Here is a 17,387-nt window from a genome sequence, read left to right as displayed (position 1 = left end):
GGGCAGGGCTCTCAAAGCCCCTTCCCGCGGCATAAACACTTTGCGCTCAGATCTGCCCGCAGCGGGGTCCCGCCGCGCCGCAGCAGAGGCGATTGGGCATAAACAGTTTGCGTAACGCTTCCTCGGCCGGTCGCAAGACGAGTGCCAATTTTCTTCTTTAAAAAGAAGAAAAAACCCAGATGGGAAACAAACGTTTAATCGGGCACAAGATATAAATGAAACATCACAAGGCAAGTGTTGCTAAAATGCTTAGGCAGGAAGCATATGATTTTCCATGGATGTTTTACAGGTGAGTCATGTATTCGCTGCATGCTCTTTCTCATTAGTGAAGATCCCAGTCCGGTGACATGTACAGTATATAGAATGGGAGTATTTAGTTGGGCAGATTCATTAAGTGCAAGTAAGGAAAAGCAACTTTTCCAGGGCTGTGGCAGAGCAGTCGTGAGCTTGGGGCTGACGGCATGGAAATCTTTATGCTCTCATTTGTCCTTTTACTGAATTCCTGCGGCAGCCAGCGTTACACTAGAAAGCTGTCACTTTTCGTAACATGCGGTGCTCTGCATCCGTCATGCAACTCTTTCCAATTCAAGTGAAAACAAACACCCTTTCAAAGGGGGTTTCCTCTCCCCCCTTCCCGCCCCTGAGATGGGAAGTGGGGTCTGCGTGCCAGCAGCGTTTCTCAAATCCTACTGAAGCCAAGGTCCCTGACCCCAAATCTGGCCCCAGGTGAGGAACGGGCCCTCCATGCCTGGCCTGAAGACAGCTGCAGTCAGTGACCGTGCATGACCGGGGCCAGAGCATACCAGGAGCTGGGAGCGATCGAATACCCTCAGCTCCCAGGGTCTCACATGGGAATTTGGAAGCCAGCCCCTCCTGGCCGGGCTCAGGCAGAGCCTTGCCTCTGCCCCTGGGACAGCTACGCCAAGCCCTGCCACCACCACAGTCACCGGGACACCTGCCACCGATCAGGTCCTCCTTCACTGCCTCCCCGGAGGCAGTAATCCATGGTGTGCAAAAACCCAAAAGGACTCATGAACATAAACAATAATCTCGACCTGTCTCAGGGTGCTGACTGAGCCCTGCTCTATTTACCTCTTCCGAAATCCTGCCTTGCAATTCCGCAACTGAGGGAACCACAGTAAATGTTCATCTATTTGTTCAGCGGCTAACTGCACTGTGTTACGTGTAGCCAAAGAATCCAGGGAAGCAGCCAAAGACATAAATTAGGCCAACTTGTGGTGAGCCTAACTGACAATATGATAATAGCACTTACTTACCTCCCCCTCAGGAGAGCTGCGTAGGTTAGTTAATGTTTATACAACGCTTTGAAACCGATGTTCAGGAGATGTAAGTGATATTACATTAATTTTACAGTTATATTTGTTTACTTTTCTAGAGTAAATGTATTCTGCACAGTTAATATAGGTCACCTCAGACACAGTTTTACCAGGTCCCTGTAGGAAGCTAACTTGACTGAGCATTTCTTGTTCACTAAAAATTTCCCAAGACTGCTTACCCAGTGAAATCCAGAGACTGGATTCAGAAGTGCTTTGTAATGGGTACATGACAAGCAGCAGTCCGTGTCTGTTCTGAATAATCGGTATAGAAAACCCCTATAGACCTTTGGTGGTAGAAATGTTTTCTTTCCAGGGTGTTTCTTGAAGAGCAGAAGGAGTGCGGAACGCTGTCAGGCTCTGAAGGCTTAGCCTCTGCTAGTGCGCAATATAGCTTAATTGCGACTATGACACTGTAGACAAAAGCTGAATAAACCCCCAAATAAAGGATTTATTGGATGCTAAACTGAAACGACCTTTGGACATAAAAATGCCAAGAAGAAGCCATAATAATTGGTGCACAAAGCTGACTATGTATGACTGGCCCAGCGATAAAGAAGACATTATGCACCTCAGATGGTTTGGCCTGCCCACATCCAAGTCATCAGAGCTTTTTTTATGTTAAACAGTTATGGTTCATCAAATACAGCCTTGATCTACTGTTACATTTATTAATAAAGAGGTGGAGAGCCCCTAATCAAACATTCCTGCACCAGGAGGGTTACATTGCAGATGGTTTCACACCAAACCCCATGGTGATTTTATTTTTCTTTGACACTTTAGCTGTGGATTTTTAAATCGACAAGGCTTCCAGAGAAACTTGGACAAAAACCACAGAGCCTCAGCTGTGAGGCAGCTTGCCAGCATCATTTCAACCAAGGATTATTTATTTTTTTTCCCCCTTTACACACATCAGTGACAGCTTTCTCAAACTTAAGCAGTGCTTCGATTCAACCCTGACCTCGGCAGCAGTTTGGGACTGTGGGGAGATTTGGGGTAGGGATGGGAAAGGGGGTGAAGGTTTGAGGTCATTGGTGGCAGGAGATATTCCTACCAGCTCTCACACCCCGGACACCCGATCTGCCGCACGGTGAGCTGGGGCGCAGCAATGCTGTCCCCCGCGGCCGTCTCCTGGCCTCCTGCCGGCATGCCGCCTTGGCTGCCCCGGTGTCGCCGGCAGCCCCTCTTTCTTGTGCTTTTCTTCCCTTCCCCAGGATCACCTGGATCCCCTTGGAGGCCTCTGGGTAGGGGTGGCATGGCCATGGTCACTGCCCCCGGAAGCCTCAGCCTTGTTCCGGGTCCCTCGGGGCAGGAGGGCGAGGCGGAGGCATCCCTTCTCCCGTGCTGCCTGCTCTGCTCTGCAACTCTTGGTAGGGATTTTCCCAAGCAGGGAAGCCCTGAGGGGTTTTTGGTTTGTTTTGCTGTTAAAGACACACTGAGCTCCACAGAGGGGAGAGATCAGCAACAGTGCCACGTTCTCCCTCAGCCCCTCCTGGGGACGGCGGTACTGGCAGCACATGGTCTCGGCGGGGGCAGCGTCCCCGAAAAGCATGCCGCAGGTGTGTTTTGCTGTTAAAGACGCACTGAGCTCCACAGAGGGGAGAGATCAGCAACAGTGCCACGTTCTCCCTCAGCCCCTCCTGGGGACGGCGGTACTGGCAGCACATGGTCTCGGCGGGGGCAGCGTCCCCGAAAAGCATGCCGCAGGGCTCATCTGCTCCCACCGGGGTAGGGTGCGGCCACCTCGGGAGCTGGCTTCAGTCTCCCACTCTCTGCCTTGCAGGTCTGGGCAGCGCGACGGGAGCGGGCAGCCCCTGCGAAAAGGCCTGCAACCCCCGGATGGGCAACCTGGCGCACGGGCGGGCGCTGCAGACGGAGACGGCCTGTGGGCGCCATGCTGCTGAGCCCTTCTGTGCCTACACTGAGGACGCTCAGCACCGCTGCAAGCGCCCCACCTGTGGCCGGTGCAGCGGGGCCCACGCGGGGCTGGCCCACCCCCCTGCTGCCATGGCTGACTCCCCCTTTCGCCTGCCCCGCACCTGGTGGCAGGCGGCCCAGGACGCCCCCAGCGAGACCATCCGGCTGGACCTGGAAGCCACCTTCTACTTCACTCACTTGATTTTGGTCTTCAAGTCACCCAGGCCAGCTGCCATGGTGCTGGAGCGCTCCCAGGACTTCGGCGAGACGTGGATGCCTTACAAATACTTTGCTGCTAACTGCTCGGCCACCTTCGGGCTGGAGGATGACGTGAGTCAGAGAGGAGCCATTTGCACTTCCAGATATTCGAGTCCCTTCCCCTGCACCGGAGGAGAGGTAGGTCTGCCACGGTCGGGAAGAGAAAGCCCTCGCCCCAGCCCCCTTTCCCTCTGCAATCTCCGCTCCGGCTTTTACGCTTCTTATTTTACTGCGCTGGCATCCGTTGTCATCGAATTTATTTCACAGGGTAAACTAATGTAATTCATTCTGAGGTGATGTAGGCACTGCCCTGCCCCTCGCTTTGCTGAGCTCGTAATCCCCCTCTTTCCCAAAAAAATCCTCTCCCCTCACCCAGTGAAACCCCCCCGCACAACTGCAAAGAAGGCAGATGCTGCCAATTCCTTGGGAAAGCCAAAGGGAACATCGCTCTTGACAGTCTTCTCCAGTCCTTGCAGTTGTGTGGTTTCGGGGTGTTGCAAATCGGTCCGACTTTGACCAAAATGCAACTATGTTAGAATTAATGGTCACCAGATTCACTTTAAATAGCAAACACCCTCACTGAGAAGTAAGAGTGTCAAAATAGCTACTGGCCACATTGGAGTATGGTTCCCATAAGCCAGATTAGCCAGGTAATTAAGAAACCTTATACTTCATCTTTTTTTTTTTTTCTGTGCACACTTACTCTCATGTGAAAAGAGCATGGAAAAAAATGAAGAAAAACATCACGTTTGCTAAAAGGAAAAATAGATTTGAAAAATCAGGTTATTTTCAATATCAGAAACAGCAGATAATAAATCATGCACTTGCAGGTGCTACCAACCATACTCTTCCCTTTGGTGCCTAAGCCTGTCCCGCGGCGCTGGAGACCCTCCCCTGGGAGCCACGGCTGCAGGGCTGCCCTCCAGGGTTCCCACTGGTGGGGAGGCGTCCCCAGTGACCAGCGCTGGACTTTAAAGGCTGCTCCCTCTAGTGGCCTCATTTAATGAGCTGGTCTGAAAGTTTAATCAAGCTTTAAATTGCCCTCTGACCTAACACAGAGAAAGGAGCAAATTTCATTAGTGAATGAGGTTTTATAATTTTAGATTCTGCTGATAACATGTTTTGAGGTGAAAGCTTGGTTCTTGGAGACCAGCATTAATGTCTGAGAAAAATCACCTGTTCAGACCCCTTTGCAGTCATTTGGGGTCACCTCTAGCCATGCTCTGGCTAGGAAGCCACTCTCTGCAGAAATACCAAGAACTGTTTGTTCACCGAAGTGCATCTCTTAGCTGTGTCTTGGGAGGCAGCCGATGTCCTGCTCTAGGAGAAGCTGCTCCGTGCTCTCATCAGCTCAGAAACAAGGATCTCCAGACCTGCCACACAGACCCAGGATGGTTATTTCATTAGCCCAGCAAAGCGTTTAAATCAGATGGCTGGTGAAAGAAACTGCTATCTTCCTCTCTTCTCCTGCCTCCCTTTGCTCGTGCCCCCAAAAAGCTGCCTGAACTTCCTTTCACAGTGAAATATATACAGGAGCTTATAAGAAAGATGGAGAAAGACTTTTCACCAGGGCCTGTTGTGACAGGACAAGGGGCAATGGTTTTAAACTGAAATTGATTTAGATTGGGTATAAGGGAGACATTTTTTATGATGAGGGTGGTGAGACACTGGAACAGGTTGCCCAGAGAATCTGTGGATGCCCCATCACTGGAAGTGTTCAAGGTCAGGTTGGACGGGGCTCTGAGCAACCTGATCTAGTGGAAGATGTCCCTGCCCATGGTAGGGGGGTTGGACTAGATGATCTTTGAAGGTCCCTTCCAACCCAAACCATTCTGTGGTTTTGAATCGGGGCTAACTACAAAGTGGGACCTACAAAAGAAATGATGGATGTACCCCACTGGGAATTTTCCAGTCCCTCAGCACTTCTGCCAGCCTCTGTGTCCCACCACCTGAAACATCAGGTTACGCCAGCCTGTGATACAGTGCAGGGACTGAAATCTATAGCTCTCGGGCCAGCCAGTGGGACGTGTCTGGGATACTCTGACTTGCACGCTCCTTTTTGAGCTTTCCCAGGGATCGTTCTCAGGGATAAGAAACCCAGGGCGTCATTCAGGGCAGCAGTTGCCTCGTTTGTGCTGGGTCCCACGTAGCTAGCCCCCGGCGCAGTTTTCACTGTGGTCACTACAGTGATGTACCTGCACACCAGGACGGGGGCTGTGCCTGGCAAGAACCTGTGCAAATCCTGACCTCGGGCCGGCTCCTCTACAGGTTGGGGCAACGCGTGGGGGACAGTAGGATCGAGGTCTTGTGTGTAGAAACCAATGCCAATCTCAAGAAGGAAAGGAATTTGGTGGTGTTTGATGCATCTGCGGTAGCACGCTGCAAAAACAGGCTATTTACCGAACTTGCTCCTGCGGGATCTCTTCTTTTGGCATCGCTTTAGTTTGTGTTATTGCAAAGAAGCTATAAAAGTCAAGATCATTTAATTATTCCAGGTTTTAAACAAATGTTGAGTCCAAGGGGCTGGAGCTTATAAGATTTTATTTATATGGCACACTTCAGTTCCCTGCACTTAAACACCACTTTTTACCTGCAAAGTAATAACAGCAGCTCTCTGGTGACCAGATGGCAAGCCTGCATGCTTAGCAAACATCACATTTAATTTATTACAGTGTGCTACATTCCAGCAATTACTTGTAACTGCCAATAGCAACATGTATCTCACCTAAAGAAACATCAGAGTTTTGTGTTCTGTTTGGAGTTACGCTGTGCTTTACTCCCACTTCTGGTAGCACCTAATTTCAGACATATGGAAACAGTAATTTCACTTGAAACAGTGGTTTCAAATGTGCAGTCATCTGAAATGTCCAGGTCTGAAGGGTATTAGTTAATTGCAGCTCAGTTGCTGCAGTTTTCTTTAAAGCACAAACATAAATTCTGCGAGTGCTACTGGATTTCTTTTTTAACTTTTTAGAGTTTTTTAACTGTGATGTAACAACTATAACCTGTGATCCCAACTGTGTATCACACCGTCTGTATACCACTCTCGCCCACTTTCAAACATTTCACCACCACATGTGCATTTCCAGGCACAGAGTCAGGGCTTGCAGGGTTTTGCAGGACGGTGGGGTCTCTGCATGTTGCTGGCAGCTCGGTCACTGCCGCCCGTCCCCCTGGATGAGCAATTTGCAGAGCGCAGGGGAGGCCTCAGGAGATGGCGGCTGACCCCAAATGGCACCAGAGATGATCCACCTGTGTTTCTGCCGAGTGTTACGGCACCTGCGAGCCCTGTTTCAAGGCAGCAGCGTGCAGTAGCTCATAGTACTCAGGGGCTTACAGCCTCTTTTTAATAAATCACATGTGCTAATTTGGAGCAAAGCTGTACCTGCTTCAGTTCCTATTGAAAAGAAAAATCAGGCTTCTTGCATTTCTTCTGCCCTCATCATCATGAGTCATTCCTTGGATGCCTAGTTCAACTCTTATGACAAAAATCCTCCCTCATCACAACTTGCCATGATGTTGATCTTGAGGAGATTTATGATACCACAGAAAGCAAGCTGCCAAGCCTCCGGGTTCATTTCAAAGATCCAGAGCTCAGAGCTGGTGGAGAAATGAGAGATGCTGAATTGGCTCTGGGAGACGCCTTTCGTCTTTCTTCTGTAGTAGAGTGGCTCTGGGCTTCCGTTTGTGGTGGTGGGACCGGGGTGGTGGAGGGCGTTGGGAGAGTGGTCTGCATGGGGGGGCTGCAGGGTGCCACCATGCTGCAGTCACCCAAGCTGAAGGCCACCACGGCGGTGAGAGCCGGCAGTGGTGATGTCATATGCCACGTATGGCACTTGGCAGGTCTACTGATGGGTAGAGTAACCTCAGCAGGGACTTGGCAGGTCTCTGCCCTTCCTCGCTACCTATCCCTGACACTGCAAAACCTCCAGGCATGGTTATCCTCTGCTTTGGATGCATCTGAGTCCTCCACCCTGAAGCAGGCATGAGCTGGAGGATCAACAGCCTAATGGTGGGAATAGGAAGAAAAGGGCAGATCTGGACGGAACTGTAGAGGAAAGAGGTTGAAGGCTGCATGGCACAGTACTGAGGTCAGGAACACTGCACTGATGCTCTGGGTTTGGTCTTAAAGGCTTTCTCGGTGGAAGTAAGCATGAGTTCACAGGTCAGCACATGCTCAGAGACTTTGCCAAGCTGAGCCCCATGCTGGAGCAGCCTGGCTGTAGTCTGGCCTCATGCAAAGAAGAACCACCCTTTCAGCAGCCAGGAAAGCAATGACTTCTCTGCAAGGATCCAGGAGCCAAACAAAATAACTGAGCCCCTCCTCGGTAGGGAACAAAGGAAAAGAGGCAGATGGTGGGCGCCCGCCTTCTGCCCCGGCATCCCCAGGCACTCACTGCGTCCTGTTCAGAAACCCACCCGCAGGCTGGCACTGCTTTCAGGAGCTCTCACCATTCAACACCTAGGGCCAGGCTGTCCCCCCGTCGTGGGGCCCATCCAGTATGGGCGAGAAGCGGGAAGGAGGAGGAAACCTCAGTACAACCAACCCGGGTTTCCAGCAAGCTTCAAGCATCTGTCAATTTGAGGGGTCAGATTTGCAACACTACGAAGGGGACAAGAAACTCCTTCCGTGTCAGGGAATAATTTCAGATCAGCTGCACGCAGAGGGGTCACTAAAGACTTTCCCCATGCTTAATTTAGTGAATTAATTGTTTCACAGCAGCAGTTTGTTTAGCATAGGCAGAAACCTCTAAATGCTGGCCTTATATCATCAGTGTTTTAAGAGAAAGGCTCAGGCCAAGTTTTAGCCTGGATCATACAAATGTTCTACAAATCCAGAGTATTTCCACTGTTTTCCAGGGTGTAACCCTTCAGCCACGTTATTGCAAAGGAAATCAGAACTGGATTCACCAGCCAAACATAATCTGATCTAAGTAAACAAGATGCAGATATAAACTCTTTCAGCTTCATGCTCAGACAAGAATGCCAATTTTATTAGTATGCATAAAAGGCTGTCTTCCCTCCCATAGTTCAGATCATATTAATATCTCTTCCTTTGCAGCCTAATCTGATCGCTGTTAAGGGCTCATTGACAAGGGGCCCTTAGCAGATGTTAATTCTTTAACTGTGAGCGAGAGTGACTGTCCACTCTGCAATGCAATTATCTCATTCACTTTACATTCCCATCTGTGGTCAATTCAGGTTAGCTCGCCTGAGTGTCCACATTTAGACAAGCTCCAGGATGAAAGGACTTACTGAAGCAGAGTCTCCTTGACAAGATTTTAGTAAATTAGTAACTTATTTGAGTGTTCATCTATTCAGAATACTGCTAATAAATCACTTGGAGACCTCAGCTATTGTTGCTCTTTGCTATTAATAGAAGAGGCGTATTTGCAGTTTGACTATATTCCAGCAACAAATTCTAACGTGCTTTTAACTTTTGAAACATCACATACCACTGTTTTACTGTGGGGTGTGTGTCTTACTGAGCATTTTATTGATCTCATGTGCGTTCTGTAGCAGAAAAACCTTAAAATGTTTTGCCTTACACTGTTACTGCATGCAGCCTGCCTCTGTTCCTTAAGGATTTGGACACCAGTCCTACTGGTTCTACCTGAAATTAGCTGTGTAGAGGACAAGTAAACTGTGTCCTGCTACTCACAAGTTTGGCCCTGATAGACAGCGAGGAATTCTAACACTCACTGACACAAACAGGAGTTAAAGATGCTCAGTGATTTTTATTTTGGAGCCCGAACTTGGGGTTGTAGAAACACTCTGTTGCAGCCTAGAAGCTTTTGCCCGGTTTTTTTGCCTGTCTTTTAGGCCTGAATAAGCTTGGGGTTTAAGCTCATCATTGCTGTCCTTAACTGAAGCTAGATCTCCATTGCTCTGAGATCCTCCAAGGATCTCATGGGTCACGGGAGATACGAGTTCAGTCACTTGCAGGACTTGGGACTCCACAAAGAACCTGGGCAAATATGCAAGAATAACCTCAAAACAGCCTGGGACGTCAGCCCATTAGAGGGCTGCAAACGGCTTTTTTAATCATCCTGTGCCACTGGTGTCTGCACAGAGAGAAAACAAAGGCCCAAACTGATAAGAAGGAAAGAGGGATCCTGGCTGGTGTTCAGCAGTGCTCAGGACACGTGAGGACACAGCAAGGGAAGCGTGTTTTCAAGTCCCATCTCTACACTGTGTAGAAGTGCATTTTGTAGGAAAAAAAACCTCTTTAACAGCATCTTCCTGATGATTCTGTCTTTGGGAAAATGCAAATTGTCGGGCTCTGTACAGAAATGCCACATGCAAAAGAGAGTCTGTTCAGCTGGGGGCCAGGGGTGATGGGGGTGATGGCCAGACCCAGCCCAACTCTTTGCGTTATATCAGTGAATTTGGCAAGACATGGGGGCCATTATTTCATAAGCACAAGAATAATGATTTCTAGGGGAAAAGTTAATGAGACAAAGTAAACGAAGTCAGGCCAGAGTCAATGAGTGATGTAGGAACCTAGAAATCCCGGGCTGTGGCAGCTGGCCATTCAGCACGGGGTGGCTGGGGAAGGTTCGTGAGAGCCGAGTGGGATGCGTGCCTGCCGGCCAGCACGGCACAGGGCTCGCTGCTTGCGGCAGCGCTGGCAGCATCGGCATGCCAGCAGGATGCTGTCCTCCCACCAGCCGCCTTGCCCATGGCTGTGGCAAGGTTCATCTCTTGGCTTGGGCCCCGAGCTTTCCCTCCTGGCAGGGAAGCCCATCTTCCCAAGGCCTGTGCAGGGTTTCCACTGGCTTTAGCATTGTCGGGTTGCGGGGAGCCTCTCCCTGTAAATAGTGGGGCAGCAAAAAGGGGATTCAGGGAAAAAGGGGAAACCTGAGCTTAGTTTTTAATCTGTTCCTGGGAGGACAGGAGATGAGGGCAGTTCTTGGCACATGTGGAGACAAACCTTCGGTCTCCAGGGAATTTTGCCATGAAAGGTACTTTCCTCTCCAGAGATTGGGCACCATCAGGGCTGAGTGACACAACTGCTGTTTTCCGGGCGCCGGCACCTGCTTTTTAAGTTTTCCACACCTGGAGTACCAGGGATGATACTACCAGGTCTCTGGGCCAGGTTGTGTCAAAACCCTCCCTCTCTGATGCAGTCAGTCCCAGAGCAGTGACATGTCCCTTTGCTGGGCCTCCCAGGTGCTCAGCATCTCTGGAGGACCAGAGCATGAGAGGGGCAAGACGCTTCTCCAACCTGCCCGGTGATCCTCCACATGATTCCCCCCGTTGCAGTTAGCCCACAGGAAGGTCTTATCGTCTCCTTTTCTCCCTGGCTTTCCCAGTGCTTTTGACACTTGGCGGTTGGCCCTCCGCTTGGCCAGCTCTTGAAATGCAGCCGCCCATGTCATGTCCCTTTGCTGGGCCTGTGCTCGGCATCTCTGGAGGACCAGAGCATGAGAGGGGCAAGACGCTTCTCCAACCTCCCGGTGATCACACTTGGCGGTTGGCCCTCCGCTTGGCCAGCTCTTGAAATGCAGCCGCCCCTGGGATGGAGCCTAGCCAGTGTTTAACAGTGCGTATCGGCGGTCCTCCATTTAGAACAGCAAGTTTCTAACAACTGCGGATCAGGGCTTCTGGATCGGCCTCCAATTATGGCTAAAACAAATTATTCCTCAGAGTAAGCTTGACCAGTCTGTGAAAGGGGGTATATTGTAGGCTGCCAACAGCAGGAAGCAATGAGTCCCAGGGCTCCAGGAGACCCTTTCCAAACTTCTTATGTAGGAAGTGAAGAGCACTGTACCCACATGAAACAAGATGAATTTGGGTAGGCAGAATTTAATTCTCTAAATTGGCATCTGGCCTTGTTAGTGGGACTATTGCTTCCCTTGAGAAAAGTGCCACAGGATTTTAGCGGTGCAGCCAGAGCCTCTCTTCAGGCACTGCACCCCACTGCTTCATTTCACAGTTCATTTTTGTCATGAAGGGAGGACTGGCTCACTTACTCAGCTCCCAGTTTGCTGGCTGGAAAGTAGGGCTGCCATGTTTCTCTTTAGGATTCCTGGATACAACCGGTTACACGGGAAGTGTGTAACCTAAAGCAGTGAATCGACACATCTCAGAAGTTTTGGATCAAAAGCTCATGGGGACTTAATCTGAGATTAATCGCCATGCACAATGGGTGTCGGCGTGAGATATCCAGTCTACCAACGTTCAAAATCCTACACAAATGGTGAAGTCCTCAAATTCTGCCTGGGCTACATTTCCAGGAAGAAAAGAAGTTAATGTCCAAAACCAAATTTACTCGACACGTATGTCGTGACTCCCTATCACCAGTCTCTGTGCAGCGTCCCTCATTGCTGTGGTCAAAATCTGTAGCCATGAGTTGAAAGGGCAGTGCTGTTTCTCATGGCCTTTTTGACTATGCGTGTTTACATATAATTCAGACAGGTGTTCCTTTTCCCAAAATTAAGTGCAGCTCATGGTAACTGGATGGTTTAAGCAGCCAGCTCTATAGACACAAAGCCTTTTCATTATAGACAAGAGCAGTTGAAAAATATTCATGAAATCAGGCTGAAAGAAATCCCCTTGATCCCTAGTACTGTCGCAGGCGTTCTTGCCGAAATGCTAACCTGCTGCCTTGCAGGCTTTTGCAGTGGTGCGTCGTGCTCAGAAGCTGTTAAAGGGGTTATTCTGCAGCTCTGGGGAGTGAGCCAGCTTTTCTTACACCCTGCCTACGAACAAGCAAGTCCAGTTCTCTGTCTGGTTCTTTGGAGGTAGCTCCAGGTTTTCTTGGTCTTCCATACGCATAACAGGTACTGCCGGCAGGCCAAGGCTGAGAACATAAATCTTTGTGGGGATAGGGAAAGGAGGGGAATTGCTGGAGGGAAGAGTATTTAAATGCCATCTTTCTTGCTGATCGGTCAAAGGACTTCTTCATATCAACAGCTGAAATGTGCTGGTTCATTTTGCTATGCAGGATAGCGCAGCCTTGGAGACGGTGATTCTGAAGATGAGAAAAAAGCAATAACTGTTTTCCTTGATAGTGCATAGCTGATTATATCATGCATCTGGAGGGTTTTGTGAGCCAAGAAACTGAGTGTTTTTATCTGTTTGATGAGTGAAAGTAGTGATTAGGCAAAATAAACCCATTGTGGAATAAACTATCAATTCTTGGAGAAGCACTGTTAACTGCAGGTGAAGAAATCCAAATGTTTTGAGCTGTTTTGAGTTGGAGAGAGATTTTTCTGGTAAGAATATTACTTCTGTGATCATAGGCTGCATGAAGACAGGCATGACCTAGCAGTGTTTCGTTTTCATCTAATGAAATTGTGCGGCGGGATGTTGAAAGGCAGCTGAGAAGATGGCTCTCGTCTGATTGATTATGGCCAGAGAAGTCAAGGATCCTGGAGAAATCCCGAGGCTCTTGCCTAGCTCTCCTCATGCCTTTCCCAGCCCCTCACCAGCCGGCTGCTGCGTGTGAGCTTGTCCCATACAGCTTCTTGCTTTTGAGAATGGCAGAAGAATGCCTTGAATTTCCCAAAAGATAAAAGTTGCCTTCGTATAAATTAACTTGCCAAGGCCCCTACAAGGGCCAGTTATTTGAAATAGCTGGATTTTCCTCCTGAAGTCTTTGTAAGATTGCCTAACTTTTGGATGGTGAGACAAGGGATTATTTGCCTTGTTTTATGTGCTGTAAAAGATTGCAGAAGGGCTGTAGGCGTGGGCCAAAATGGAGTGCCATTTCTCCAGCATCTCAAGGAGCTCAGGGGCTACTGCTGGTGCTACACAGCAGGTGTCTGTCACCATGGCTTGGGGACATGGACAGAGTGCTTCACGGTGTGGCCTGAAAGACAGGCTCCACTGCTCAGTTTGACCTCAGTGTCTCTGACAGTCACTTCTCTGCAGTGGTGAGGCAGGTTTCCCAATTTCTCTTGTTTCATCTCACCCGGGTGATGCTGAGGTTTGCACTGCGAATGTGCACACGCAGGTGATGGTCAGACCTCTCTGTGAGAAAAGGACACTCTTCTTCCCTGCAGTCCACTTGTCTGACAGGCAGAAAACCAAAGTATATTAGAGGAGCTAGTGGGTGATACCCGCTCAGTTTAGGCTGATGAATTTCCCACACCATGTGAATTGTTTACAGCATCTGCCAAAAAGTCTTTTTTTAGCCTAGGATCATTCCAGTGAACATACATAGCACAGAGATACGCATGGGTTTCTCTCTTAAAAGCTCTTTTGCTTGGTGTGGTAATACATCAAATAAGTCTGTTTTGTCAACAGAGGGTACCAGCGTTCTGGCTTCTTCACAGGGGGAGGAGCCCACCAGGCTTGATTTTGTGAAGGAACAAGACTGTTTTCATAAAACTTTTAGGAGCTTAATGCCTTTAAGATATATCTCCCAAATGTGGTTGAAGTTAGCCATGGGTTTCAAAAGTTTTTAGGGTGGACTGATGGACAGACGCATTGATACACATGCAGTGCAATGGCATAAGGCCTATTTCAGTAGGGAACTAACCTGAAAGATATGGGAAGGCTTTGCAAGCAAAACACTCCTCTGGAGACACAGCTCTCCACACTGGGAAGACCCAAGGAGAGAGCCTAGCAGAAGTTGACCACACTGATGCAGAAAATCCTTGGAAACTAAAATACTGACCAGGAGAGTAAATGCTAGCATGGGGTTGAGTCCTCAATACTAAAACTGGGAGACAAGAAAAACCTATCATCTGCAGAGTATCTGTCTCTCTCAGAGGATGTATGTGGGCAGGGAATATGTTGGTTGTTGTAGGCACTAGGTCTGGTGGTTAGACCATGTGTCTGACAAACGGGCCACCTGAGCTGCTCCTGCACTGGCAGGGCTGAGGGAGCCCCATTAAACTAGGCAGCTCCTGTGCCCTGAGGCTTCCCACTGTAAAAAGGGGTCCCCAAAGGTATCAGGGCAGGATAGGTAGGTAGGACTGTTGCTGCTCCCCATAGGTACCAAATAGGATTTATTGCTGTGGTGTGAGTCTTGCCACTTGGCACAGCAAACCTTGAAAGTCAAGCCATCCTCACATGTACAGTAAGACAGTCTCACCTCAGTCTTTCTTGAGTTGGGTGTTAGTCTTAATTAGGTTTAATTACTCTTTCCTGGGAAGGCGCAAGGGGATGAGCATGGAGCAGTCTCAGCCTCAACGCTCCTCTGCACTACCAAGAGGTGACCAAGCAGGGGTGAGCGAAGGAGGTGTGGGGACACCCTCTTTGAACCAGGAGCACCTGGCTGGCGCTGGATTTCCGCAGCTAAATTTATATCCAGTTCCCTCTGAGAAAAGTCTAAGCAGGCTTTTGTGGTGATGATGCAGTTTCTTGGGTGGAAGTTGAAATCAGACACTGTGGCAGGTTGCTAGAGAAAGCCCCAGTGGGCACACACAAGTTGCATCATTGTTAATATTTTTTAAATTACCCATTTCTACAAATCAGCCTTATTTCCTGCTGTGAACTTTCTGTAACATTTACCAAGAGACGTGATTACTTTTAACTTACATCTATTGAGAAGGAAAGCTTAATTGGCCCAATAAAATTTCCCAGCTAAGCTTCTCCCAACAAGACCAGCCAAGACTGAAAGCAGTTGACACTTTTGGGTAGTCCCTATGGGAGAGGGCCTGGGCTGTTCGATGGGCTGGGCTGGCTGTGGAGGGAGGCACAGGGGGACGGGGCGCAGGCACGCAGTGGCTGGGGGTGGCAGAGGTGTACCAGGCAGCGGGTGCAGCATGGAACATCTCAGCTTGAGCTGCAGTTGCATGCGGCTGCAAGCAACAGCCAGGGCCTGTGGGGACAAGTAGACATGAGGTGATGCTGTGCACACAGCTGGAAATCCTGGGGCTGGGAGGTGGGGGATGAGGGCTCCCCTTTACCTTAGCCCCAGTGCCTGGCAGGCAGTGTCTAACCTCGGCCACTTGCCAGGCTTGAGGGAAATTTTTCAGGCGGCAAAGGGATGAAGTCCCAGACGCGCTGGCAGAGCTCCACCACCGCCTTTACTGCCTACGTTTTCAGAGCGTTGTCCAGGCACTAAATGAACCAGATAGCTTCCAGTGACATGGAGATTCAACAGGGCCCCATAATACCGGCCAATTAGCCACATTTATTTAGTGCCTGCATACCAAGAGACACTGCAGACTCCTAACACAAACCTTAACTTTTCCATTAAACACTTACCTAGATATCATATGCCCTTTTGTACCATGGTGCACGTTCCTCATTGCTTTTGCTGTCTCTCCATTTGGAGAAGACAGGAAACCTTACATTCATTTTATTATTTTTTTCCTGTGTTCCTGTAAAATACATTGAAAGGAATAAAATCACCAGCAAACGCTGGCAGAGCTCCACCACCGCCTTTACTGCCTACGTTTTCAGAGCGTTGTCCAGGCACTAAATGAACCAGATAGCTTCCAGTGACGTGGAGATTCAACAGGGCCCCATAATACCGGCCAATTAGCCACATTTATTTAGTGCCTGCATACCAAGAGACACTGCAGACTCCTAACACAAACCTTAACTTTTCCATTAAACACTTACCTAGATATCATATGCCCTTTTGTACCATGGTGCACGTTCCTCATTGCTTTTGCTGTCTCTCCATTTGGAGAAGACAGGAAACCTTACATTCATTTTATTATTTTTTTTCCTGTGTTCCTGTAAAATACATTGAAAGGAATAAAATCACCAGCAAAAGTCAAATAAAGCAGTACTGAATTTATCAAACGCCCATGAGCCAAATAGGTGAATCACTAATATGGATAGGTCATTATTACAGAGTGCTTATAGATGCATTCTCATGCATCCAGGTTGGATGACACAGGGTAGAGTCCATTAATCTCTTTTATCTGGAGATCTTGTGGAAAGAAACCACAGACCACTTCGTGCAGTGTTACCACCTTGGTTTTCATTTACAACCAAATAGAAATGCGGTTATGTTTTTAATATTTGTTTATTGCTTTTATTTTTGCCATATTCCCATTTATTGGCTTATTCCCATGACTTCTTGAGTCTTCCATCCATTTATTCCCTCTGTCTGTAATTTACTGGTGGTGTCATTTTGTGAACCATGTCCTGATGCCTTCCAGGCTTGCGGGGAGAAACTCTGGCTGAGGCCGGTCTCCCAGTTGGAGGTTGGACTGTTGTGCCTCTAGCCAGGTGCCGGGACCCAGGGAAGGGGCGCGTGCACGGGGGCTGCGAGTCCCTGCCCACGGCCTCTGCAGCTGTACCTATTTCTGAAGGTCTGTGAGGAAGAACCTTCATGTGGATCACGTGTGTTTTTTCAATGCCATGGGCATTTGCGACCCGAGGGGCCCTATTTTGTTGCTGTGGACACTTGTATCTTGACAAAGGTCCGGGCCCCTGCAGCTGTGTCAGGTGGAGGCTCCAGTGGTCCAAGATGTGCCCGTGACTCATCGAGAAGGCTTTGCTGGCAGCAAATGTTTCATTGGTTTTGTTGACTTCCTCAGGCAACTTTGACATCAGAGCCTATTTTGTTGCTCTCAGCATCATTCATTAGCATTTTTCTTCCCACTGTGGATATATATAACGATGTCCTTTCATTGCCTCTCGAGTGTAAACATACTAGGGTACTTCTTGCAAAGGGACTTTTATGTATTTAGAAATCAAGGTCATTGTGGTGCAGGCGGTTACTTGAGTGCACGATGTTCATGGCTGCCGTTTTATTTATATACAGGGCTACATTATTGCATCTGTGGAATGGCAAGTAGCTAAGGCTTCTTGCGCCACTAAGACAAAACAAAGTGAAGTAATCAACAGAGCAAGAGTTGCTCATGACAGCCCATAAGGAAATTGAAATGCTGTGAAAATTTATTAGAGGGTATCTATGTAATGATGTGCCCAAATCACAGACAGAGCAGTCTGGCTGAAGAG

At 48.9% G+C, this 17,387-nt stretch overlaps 1 protein-coding gene across 1 annotated transcript in view; it reads left to right on the top strand.

Annotated features, from left to right (window-relative positions):
- Nucleotides 1-17,387, top strand: part of NTN4 (netrin 4) — a 49,951-nt gene that overhangs the window by 713 nt on the left and 31,851 nt on the right. Inside the window, exon 2 of the mRNA XM_019474034.1 lies at nucleotides 3,118-3,647. Within this exon, the coding sequence (XP_019329579.1) occupies nucleotides 3,174-3,647 (474 nt within the window). The 5' untranslated portion in view covers nucleotides 3,118-3,173. The remainder of the gene's footprint in view (nucleotides 1-3,117; nucleotides 3,648-17,387) is intronic.

This window comes from Aptenodytes forsteri, unplaced genomic scaffold (assembly GCF_000699145.1).
Source record: "Aptenodytes forsteri isolate BGI_AS27 unplaced genomic scaffold, ASM69914v1 Scaffold360, whole genome shotgun sequence".
Classification (NCBI taxonomy): domain Eukaryota; kingdom Metazoa; phylum Chordata; class Aves; order Sphenisciformes; family Spheniscidae; genus Aptenodytes; species Aptenodytes forsteri.
This window is presented reverse-complemented; position numbering and strand designations above follow the sequence as displayed.